At 43.6% G+C, this 11329-nt stretch overlaps 1 protein-coding gene across 1 annotated transcript in view; it reads left to right on the top strand.

Moving 5' to 3' along the window:
* The first annotated feature begins 624 nt into the window (after positions 1–624).
* Positions 625–11329, top strand: part of ADGRF3 (adhesion G protein-coupled receptor F3) — a 30571-nt gene continuing 19866 nt past the window's right edge. Inside the window, exons 1-3 of the mRNA XM_063441577.1 lie at positions 625–709; positions 1377–1526; positions 2093–2329. Of these exons, the coding sequence (XP_063297647.1) occupies positions 625–709; positions 1377–1526; positions 2093–2329 (472 nt within the window). The remainder of the gene's footprint in view (positions 710–1376; positions 1527–2092; positions 2330–11329) is intronic.

Raw genomic sequence — 11329 nt, 5'->3', positions numbered from 1 at the left:
ACCAGTCAGCAGAGCCTTCCCTCGTGCTCTCCCTCTGCAGGTGGATGCACTTCAGACAGGCAAGGGATGTTGGGTTATGTCTCATCACACCTGCCTCAGTAACATCAGCTTCGCCTCCAACATGTAGCTGTCTCCCAGAGATTTCACAGTGAGAGCCACTCAATCACAGCTTTCATGGCTAAAGGATCCCTGGAAGGCAGGGCCTACGGTCTGGCGTTACCCAAAGGCCGCTCCTGCAGAGAGCCAACAGCAGCAATTTCACACCCAATGATAACCTGAGATTATTACTATAATTACAGAATCCAGTCAATTCTGTAAAACTAGATGTATTACAGAGAGAGTTCCACAAGACTGGATTTAACAGTCAGGAACAAACCGAAACAGTAATATTGCCCTCCAGCTCGCAATTCTAAGAGCAACTTACCTCTAAGATGTCTTAATGAACAGTAAGTTGTAATATGAAATGTTGTATCTTTACGAATGATCATACCAAAGGAGGCTGTTTATATGTTTACACTGATATAGTGATCATTGAGTAACATGTTGAATTATATTTTAGCTGTGAAAGGTCCATCCTGTTACTTCCCCTTCATTGCTGGAGGGTTGACATACAAGACTTGCACCATGGCAGGACAGCTGAGAGGCTATTGGTGCTCCACCACAAACAACTTCGATCGTGACGGGCAGTGGATGTGGTGTAACGGGCCCTGTGAGTCTACTTCTTCCATGTTCAACTGCCAACATGAATATATTTATTCCTGAAAAAAAATGACCCATAGACATATCAGAAATGATGCCCCGTCCTCACTATCCAACATTAAGCCACTGACATTAAATTTTCTAATCCCTACTCTCCATGGGTCAGCACCTCACTGATCGGCTGAGTATAGTTTAATAATCCAAACTAATTTCTGCTTCTGTGAGAATATACATTTTATAAAAAAAAATATGATCAATATATTGAAACAGAAAGCTTGAAAAAAAAGTGTGTGAATTAAAATGTTATTAGAGAAATCAAAAAGAAATACTCCAGTGGGATCACAAAATGCAGTTTCCTGCAGACAATTAGTATTTTCTGTATAATTTGATAATAGCTGTGTTTTAAATGTATTTTATACTGATAGATTGTAACATTGACAATGAATGTGCCTTGCTGCTGGGTGAGATCAGCAAACGTGTTTCGTAAAGCAAGATGGGTGAAAACAAAGGTGTGGAAATTGCCAGCCAGAAACCCTCACCAAGGACGCATTATGTAGGACTTCACGCACAGACTACGGAACGTGGTGTTATTTGAGTTTTCTGTAATTGGCACCTGTATCTACCCTGGATTGTAAGCATTTAATTAATATGAATTTTGGAACCTTTGTCTCTTGCAGTAACCGTTGGCGCAGTTGCGTGCTACTACCCTTTCTTATATAAGGGGGTTCTGACCTATGAATGTGTTCCGAGTACAACAGGGGACAATTGGTGTGCTACTACTTCAGATTATGACAAGGACCTCAAAGCGATCTACTGCCTAATAGTTGGTAATACAATGATTTACTACAATAGTTAACTAACTGCTATCGCATATTCAAAGGCCTCAGCTCCCCAACGGGGAAAAGAGAACTGTTGTAGGTAACCGCATATAATATTAGCGCTCTTAGTTATTATTTAAGTGGAGTACCAGTATAATATGGACATAAATAGATGTAATATTGATCTATTTTAAATATCTTTTTCATATGATATGCTGCAAGAGATTCTGGGGAAAAGAGAGAGGGACTTTGTGTGCCTCTGCCTCTTTCCCTAGTAATGGGAGAAAAGGAAATAACAATGGTAGGAGACGCAGATAACCATGCTTCTCAGGAGTGTGACACCCATTAATCTGAGGCATGCCATGCTATGACTTCCTAGTACTACCCTAAGATTGATAGACATTGTCAGGGACACAGTGCAATATGTTTTTTATTGAATAGGGGCCCAACTGAATGCTATTACTGCTATTGACGATCTGCACCGAATAATATACATTATTATATTGCATTGCAACAGTGAATGAAATGAGATATATTTTCTTAAAGCCCTTGATGAAATCATTTTGTTGTTTCAGATTTTCAAACCAAAGTCGTGGCCTCACTTTCAATGGACCTCAGCAGCAGTGTACTGGAATCAACCTCTGTGGCCTCTGTACGAACATTCTACACATCTCCTGTGACAGAGACCACGCTCTCAGTTCACACCACGACTTCTATGACAGACTCAATGTCCACGGTGTCTGTTACACAGACATCACCCATTGTAACATCACAGTATATGGCAACATCAACAAACTCCCTGACAAAACTGGGTATGTTTCCTTACCTGCTGCTTGGTACAAAAATAGAATGTAGGTGATAAAACTCAAATAGTCTAATGCAGAATATAGCTAACAGGACACAGGTTAAGGGATGCAGGTAATGGGATGCAGATAATAGAATGTAGCTAATATAATGTAGGTAATATAATGTGGGTATTAGAATGTGGGTATTAGAATGTAGGTAATAGAATGTAGGTAATAGAATGTGGGTATTAGAATGTAGGTAATAGAATGTAGGTAATAGAATGTGGGTATTAGAATGTAGGTAATAGAATGTAGCTAATAGAATGTAGCTAATAGAATGTAGCTAATATAATGTAGGTAATATAATGAAGGTAATATAATGTGGGTACTAGAAAGTGGGTAATAGACTGTTGGCAATATAATGTAGGTAATAGAATCTGGGTATTAGAATGTGGGTATTTCAATGTAGGTAATAGAATGTGGATATTAAAATGTAGGTAATAGAATGTGGATATTAGAATGTAGGTAATAGAATGTAGGTATTAGAATGTGGGTATTAGGATGTAGGTAATAGAATGTAGGTAATAGAATGTGGATATTAAAATGTAGGTAATAGAATGTGGATATTAAAATGTAGGTAATAGAATGTGGATATTAGAATGTAGGTATTAGAATGTGGGTATTAGGATGTAGGTAATAGAATGTGGATATTAAAATGTAGGTAATAGAATGTGGATATTAGAATGTAGGTATTAGAATGTGGGTATTGGGATGTAGGTAATAGAATGTAGGTAATAGAACCTGGGTATTAGAATGTGGGTATTTTAATGTAGGTAATATAATGTAGGTAATAGAATGTGGATATTAGAATGTGAATATTAGAATGTAGGTAATAGAATGTAGGTAATAGCATGTAGGTATTAGAATGTGGGTATTAGGATGTAGGTAATAGAATGTAGCTAATAGAATGTGGGTATTAGAATGTAGATAGCAGAATGTGGGTATTAGAATGTAGGTATTAGAATGTGGGTATTAGGATGTAGGTAATAGAATGTAGGTAATAGAATGTGGATATTAAAATGTAGGTAATAGAATGTAGGTAATAGAATGTAGGTATTAGAATGTGGGTATTAGGATGTAGGTAATAGAATGTAGGTAATAGAATGTGGATATTAAAATGTAGGTAATAGAATGTGGATATTAGAATGTAGGTAATAGAATGTAGGTATTAGAATGTGGGTATTAGGATGTAGGTAATAGAATGTAGGTAATAGAATGTGGATATTAAAATGTAGGTAATAGAATGTAGATATTAGAATGTAGGTAATAGAATGTAGGTATTAGAATGTGGGTATTAGGATGTAGGTAATAGAATGTAGGTAATAGAACCTGGGTATTAGAATGTGGGTATTTTAATGTAGGTAATATAATGTAGGTAATATAATGTGGATATTAGAATGTGAATATTAGAATGTAGGTAATATCATGTAGGTATTAGAATGTGGGTATTAGGATGTAGGTAATAGAATGTAGCTAATAGAATGTGGGTATTAGAATGTAGATAGTAGAATGTGGGTAATAGAATGTGGGTATTAGAATGTGGGTATTAGGATGTAGGTAATATAATGTAGGTATTAGAATGTGGGTATTAGGATGTAGGTAATAGAATGTAGGTAATAGAATGTGGATATTAAAATGTAGGTAATAGAATGTGGATATTAGAATGTAGGTAATATAATGTAGGTATTAGAATGTGGGTATTAGGATGTAGGTAATAGAATGTAGGTAATAGAATGTGGATATTAAAATGTAGGTAATAGAATGTGGATATTAGAATGTAGGTAATAGAATGTAGGTATTAGAATGTGGGTATTAGAATGTGGGTATTAGGATGTAGGTAATAGAATGTAGGTAATAGAACCTGGGTATTAGAATGTGGGTATTAGAATGTGGGTATTTTAATGTAGGTAATAGAATGTGGATATTAGAATGTAGGTAATAGAATGTAGGTAATAGCATGTAGGTATTAGAATGTGGGTATTAGGATGTAGGTAATAGAATGTAGCTAATAGAATGTGGGTATTAGAATGTAGATAGTAGAATGTGGGTAATAGAATGTGTGTATTAGAATGTAGATAGTAGAATGTAGGTAATAGAATGTGGGTATTAGAATGTGGGTATTTTAATGTAGGTAATAGAATGTAGGTAATAGAATGTGGATATTAGAATGTAGGTAATAGAATGTAGGTAATAGAATGTAGGTATTAGAATGTGGGTATTAGGATGTAGGTAATAGAATGTAGCTAATAGAATGTGGGTATTAGAATGTAGATAGTAGAATGTGGGTAATAGAATGTAGGTATAAGAATCTAGGTAATAGAATGTGGGTAATAGAATGTGGGTAATAGAATGTAGGTAATGTGGGGATATTTATTGGATGATAATAGTAAACAGTTGAGAATTGCCCACTATTTCAATTTTCAGATCCTAAAGATCGTTATCGTGTAAGTGAAATGTATACCATATAAATAAAAATCAAAATTTGTTATAAAAATACATACAATTTATTGTGACAATTAAATAATAATAATATGTAACATGCGTGATAATAATCAATGAATATTCAGTATAACATGAGTATGCAATACAAATGGCAATACATTCCAATGGCTGACAGTATAGAATCTACAACATTAGCTGTCAAGACAAGATTTATGACGGGCTTCACAGAGAACGAAAGTGAAACTTACACACACAGAAAAGCTTTCTTTCACACAGCTTGCAGCGTAAGGTGATAAAACTTTAGCTAACAGTTAGAATAACCCTTTCAATGCTGGCTAGATCCTTCTAGGCATATATTATCCTATTTCATGTCATTTTAATTAACACAACATCTAAACCAGCTCATTAGTCATTTCCTGGAACCATCCAATAAAAATAATCTACCGGATTCTACAAGCTGAATTTTAATTTGCCTAAACACCTGGATAAATATCACGATATGCTAACATGTGATATGTCACATTAATACATAATTATTCTAATTCCATCTGCAGAATGGAATGGTTATAACTATATATTTCTTAGTTAACTAAGATTTCTAAATATCGAAATCTGACCGTGATTTATCCAGTCATATATCATGCTATTAGAATTTTTTAAATTAAATTAGATTAATTAAATGAAACTAGTATAATTACCAGTTGAAGAGATGTTCTCAGGTAGCTAAGTGTCAAGGAATGTTTGTCATGGGTCTCTTTCTCGCTCTGACTCACTTGCTTCTTTCTGACTCCTTGTCTTTCTTCTCCTCTTGCTTACTCCTTTGCTTACCCCTCTCTTCCCTTTGTCTTAACTTTTTAAAGGGAAAAATTCTCTGTTCGTCACTAGGTGATAGACCAATAGAAAACTGGAGGTGTGGTTACCTTCCAGATAGCAATTTAAGTATTTGGTCTATAGAGGGCAGTCTCGTCCCACTAAACATTCCTATCCAGGAAAGAGTTAACTTTTCCTGGTGGCTATTCTGATGTTATTTGGTTATCTATATGGCTGCCATAATTTTAAGTTTACTTGTCAGTTCAAAGCATTTGCCTCAGTCTTTGTGTCTCCAATTCCTGCTGTAATTTCTAATATGACAGTTCGTAAACTAAGTTTCACCTTAAACTTACAATGGGACCTTGTAAAATTTAGAAAGTAAAATTAATTACTAATCTTCTCTGTCACTAATGTCTGGGTTTAGAATTATTTCTATTCCATTAGCATCTAGACAGAGAATCCATCCCCCGTTCTCATTTCTTATCACTTGGTTTGCATATACAAACATTCCTAAGCTCCCAGCTCAGTAGTTAGCGTTACAGAAAGGATAGAAATCTTTGTCTTTTGTTAGCTTGAAAATAACAAAATGGAGTCTGCTCTGTTCAGAGTGATTCTGACAATATACATTTTAATTTCTATCATAGCACAAAATGTCTGCCGATATAAATACCCTGACAGTAATAGAATGTGGGTATTAGAATCTAGGTAATAGAATGTGGGTAATAGAATATAGGTAATAGAATGTGGGTATTAGAATCTAGGTAATAGAATGTGGGTAATAGAATGTCGATAATAGAATGTATCTAATATAATGTAGGTAATAGAATGTGGGTATTAGAATCTAGGTAATAGAATGTGGGTATTAGATTGTCGGTAATAGAATGTAGTTAATATAATGTAGGTAATAAAATGTGGGTATTAAATGTAGCTAATATAATGTAGCTAATATAATGTAGGTAATAGAAGGAAGGTAATGGAATATAGATAATATATTGTAGGTAATAGAATGTAGTTAATATAATGTCGGTTATAGACTGTCTGTAATAGAATGTGGATAATAGAATGTGGGTTTTAGAATGTAGGTAATAGAATGTCAGTAATAGACTGTCGGTAATAGCATGTGGATAATAGAATGTGGGTATTAGAATGTGGGTTTTAGAATTTAGGTAATAGAATGTACAGTTGCAAGAAAAAGTATGTGAACCCTTTGTAATGATATGGATTTCTGCACAAATTGGTCATAAAATGTGATCTGATCATCATCTAAGTCACAACAATAGACAATCACAGTCTGCTTAAACTAATAACACACAAAGAATGAAATGTGTCCATGTTTTTATTGAACACACCATATAAACATTCACAGTGCAGGTGGAAAAGTATGTGAACCCTTGGATTTAATAACTGGTTGAACCTCCTTTGGCAGAAAAACTTCAACCAAACGTTTCCTGTAGTTGCAGATCAGACGTGCACAATGGTCAGGAGTAATTCTTGACCATTCCTCTTTACAGAACTGTTTCAGTTCAGGCCCTGGGGAGATAGCGCAGCTAAGCGGACAAGGGCACATGTAGGAGTGTGGGGATAGATGCATAGCATTGGTTGGAAAGAGTCTGTGGGTGGGATTATGTTCTGTGTAAGACAGTGTGGGGGAGGTCTTACCTCAGTGCCACTTGGGATTCGGGCCAGCAAACAGCTTCCTGTCCTCCTGCTCCTGTTTGCCTGGGCCTGCAAATTTACACAGCCTGATGGTTGAGGCTTCTGGCTTCCCTCAGGGCTGCTGCAGCGTGGATGGTGGCCGGCACCTGTGGGATCAATTGGCAAGCATTACTGAAGGTATGGCTACCGGTGTGGGCCCCCCCCCCCGCGGCCTACCTCCCCCTGGAGCACCCCCTGCGGTCTCCCCTGCTGCCTCCCATGCGGTCCCTGCCCCTGGGGGCCGCACCAGCCCTGGCAGGCGTTCCCACCTGCCTGCCAGGCTCTCCCCTGATCCCTCTCCTCAGGCCCGGTTGATGAGGTGGAGCCCGGGCCCGAGGCATCAACAGGACCGCGTGTCTGGGGGCTCCAGACACGCGGCCTACCGACAGGGGCCTGGATTTGAGGATTTCTGCGGCTGCGCGCGTGGCACGGCCTTCTGCCACGAGGCCTGCCACTGCCGCGCGGCCTGCAGCCTCCTTTGCCGCCCGGCCTGGCACTCCCAGGCCCTCACTGCAAGGCCGGGGATGCGGCCTGCTACTGCCGTGCGGCCTCCTGGGGCGTCTGCCGCGCGGCACACACATGGGCCCCCTACCACACCATCCGCCCCGGCCGCCAGCGCTGGATTGCGGGCCGGGGGCGGTGGGCGGCGGATTCAGCTCTCCGGGCGGCGGGCGGCCGCCCGGCACCAGTCCAGGTCCCCCCGCGGCCGGCGGGGGGTTGGGGCGGTGAGTGGGCCACGCGGGGTACCTTTTTACCGCCGGTGAGGAAGGCTCCCAGGGCTGTCTCCCCTTCTTTCTGCCAGGGGATCCAGCTTTCCCCTTTTTTGGGCCCCTTGGTCCCCCCTTGGTCTTCCCCGTTTTCTGCTTCTTCCCCCACCCTCTCCTCTAGTGGGCCTGCCCTCTCCCCTCCTTTTTTCCCTCTCCTATGTTTTCTTTTCCCCTCCCCATGGTCTCCATTCCCTTTCTGTCTCCCCCTCTATGTCCCCCCCTCTATCTAGCCTGGTCCCCCCCCCCTCTATCTAGCCTGGTCCCCCTCCCCCCTATCTATCCTGGACCCCTCCCCCCCCACCCTGCAGGTCACTGGGTGGAACTGGTTTGGTGGTAGATACGTTTTGCACTGTCATCTGCGGTTGGCAGTGCGACCCTTCTTGGCCTGGGACCGAATGGGCTTCGGCCTCTGGTTTTACTTGGGGCTTGTCTGGCGCCTCAGCACAGTGCGTTTTGATCGCTGCTATCTGTCGGCTCGGTGCAAGGCCCGCAGTCCATGTGTAGCTCCATCGCCTGAAGTCCGCTCTGCGGGTCCCCCCCCCCTTGGGATATGGTGCCCATGGGGGAGCGGGGTCAATATAGCCAGATTCTTTCTTTACTTAGTTGTTGTTTCCTTCCAGGGGCTGGGTTTGGGATGGGTGGCTGCGGGGCCATGGGGCCTTGCCGATGAAGGCAGCTGTGGGATAGTTTTTCCGGCTGCTGCCGGTACGCCCGTCGGGTTATTGTTTCCAGGCGTTGTTTCTGACAGTCCGGATAAGGTGGCTCTGTGCTTCCACGTGAGTGCTCCCGACGTCGCTTCTGTGTGGGGCCGTCAGTGTCGCGTTTCGGCTCTCTGCTGCCGCAGTGTTTTCTTGGAGTAGTGTTTTGGAGTTTAGGAGTTCCGTGGGTACGTGCTGTAGTCGCCTGGATAGTGGGATCCATTCCTGCGAAGGGGACGTCCGTTGCCCCTGACTACGGTTTGGGACATCAGGTAGGAGGCGTCGGGGGTTTTGATGGCGTGGTGGGTTGCGGCTGCGCTACCCGTGGGCTCTCCTGGGTATGCTGGGCTTTGCCGGTGGGGGTTGCCCTTGGGGCTGTATGGGGTTCCTTCTGGGCCTGCTTTCCGCTGGCTTTGTGCAATCTGGCCTTCTAAGTCCTTGCCGCTGGCTTCCAACTGTTTGCCGCGGCGGCAGGTTTGGGGGGTTTTGGGCCATTTGGGCTCTCGGTGGTGTGCTGACTCTTGCCCATTGCGCGGGCTCTGGCGGACTCTGGTGTTCTCGGAGCTCCCCCTTGCTGGTAGCATGGTAGGCATGGGGTACCCAGCTCACGAACGAGTGGGTGGGTTTTTTCCTTGGGGACCATCATGGGGGGGGGGGTGCTGGCTGTCTTTATCATGTGTCGTTAACCGCTTCCCCGGTGGTGCTCTGGTACTCTGGTTGCGGCACCTGGCTCGGAGTGGCTTGGGCTAGGGGCGGCTGGTCCGGGGTTTTGTCCGGTTATTCCCATTGTGTTAGCCGATGCTCTGTCTTGTTCATTATCGGGCGCGGTGTCGATTTATAAGGCGGTGGGGGGTGGTCGCTTGGTCCACCGGTCTGATGAGACTGGTCCGTGGGTTGATCTCTGCGGCGGCGTGGTGGCCCGCTCCAGTAGGGTGGGAGTGATTGGGGCGGATGGGAATGTTTCTTTGTGGGTTCCGGGATGGGACTGCTCATCTACATGTTTGGTTACGGGTGTTTGGGGCGATTTCAGCGATTGGCTGGGGTCGGCTTCCCGTTCATGTTACGGTCGCCGGCAATTGGGTGGACTTCTTAGTTCTTGCGGGGTTCACTTTCTGCATCCTCCTGAGGTAGAGGGAATGCGCGGGGTTATGGTTGGGCTCCTTCCATGCTGTAAAGGGTTCCAGGATAGTCTGCGTTATACCGTTCGATCGGGGGCAGTGCAGGGTTCCGTCCTTTGCCTGTTTTCATTGGGAGTGCTGTTCCGTCCCTTGGATTGTTCAGCCTTCTCACCCTGTTTGGTTCTAGGAGATGGGTTTTTCACCCCCGCGTCCATTTAGTCGGGGTGTTCCCCTTGGGGGCTCGAATTCCTGGATAAGGATGGTGGGGAATTCAAGGGGCATTTATTTTGGTTGGGGGCGGCTACGGACGCCGCCAGGTTGGACGTGCCTGCGCCAATGGTTCAGAGGGCTCGAATGGTGGGAGTCAGGTTGGTGGGTTCCTTGGGTTCGCCTTGCTGGTCTCTGACTGGATTTATCTCCGCGGTACGGTCCCCCCTCCACCCCGGACTGGGGAGGGTGGGATTTTCGTGTGTAATTTGGGCCAGGAGGCGAGGGCGAGTGGTTGGATCTTCAACCTTTGGGAGCGGAGGTTCGGTGGTCTGGCACCGGATACGTGAGGTGGGGTGTGGCTCCTCCTTATACGAGGTCAGCTGTCCCGCCTCATGGGGTACCAGGGGTTCTGTCATCCCTGGGTGGCATGACATGGGTCGGTAACGGTTCGGACTTGGGTGATCTTCCGCATTATGTTTCTTCCCCATGGTTCTCGGGGGCTATCGCCCTTTCCCGTTGGCAGTGCGCCCCGCAGGTGAGTGCCCTGGTGCGCTGCGGTCGGTCATTGGACTAAATGTGTTTCTGGGTTTGTCGTGGGTGATGTATATATTAATACAAAAAAAAAAAAAAAAGAATTAAAATTAAAATTTCCAGTTCGCCTTTTGGGTTTGGCCGGATGTGGCCTGGTTATCTCGAGGGAAGGGTGCGCTTGCTGGAGGTCGGACTTGACCTCTGTTACTCTAGCGCGGCGTGAAGTGGTGGAACAGGCCATGGCTGGTTGTGGTGGGGTTCCCCGCTGATTTTAGGCGTAAAACAGCGGGGTTGTGGCGGGGGTATGTCCTTGCCAATTGAGTTGGAGGTTACGTTTAAGTAGATGGAATGAGATGAACAAGTTTTTTAAGGTCTCAAACCTCCCCTGCTCTAAAGGTTAAACTTTAGGTTGCCTGAGGTCTCGTGCCCATCGAGCGTGGATAAGGTCGGCTGATGGCAGGCATTGGAAATATATGATTTTTATGACGAGGGGGGAGGTGAGAGGGAGTGGTGATTAGGAACCACTCCAGGTTTTATTGGCAAGGACGGTTGGGTCACTGTATAACACTATGGGTGGAGTTATATATGTATATATGTTAATTTATGCTTATTTATGTCTAATGTTTGGTTACAGAAAAGAAGAGATTTAATAAATAAAGTTATGGATGTGTTATGCAGTAATTTAGTTTGTCATAA

This window comes from Pelobates fuscus, chromosome 2 (assembly GCF_036172605.1).
Source record: "Pelobates fuscus isolate aPelFus1 chromosome 2, aPelFus1.pri, whole genome shotgun sequence".
NCBI lineage: Eukaryota > Metazoa > Chordata > Amphibia > Anura > Pelobatidae > Pelobates > Pelobates fuscus.
Note: the sequence above shows the minus strand (reverse complement) of the source record. Positions and strands in the feature narration are given on the sequence as shown.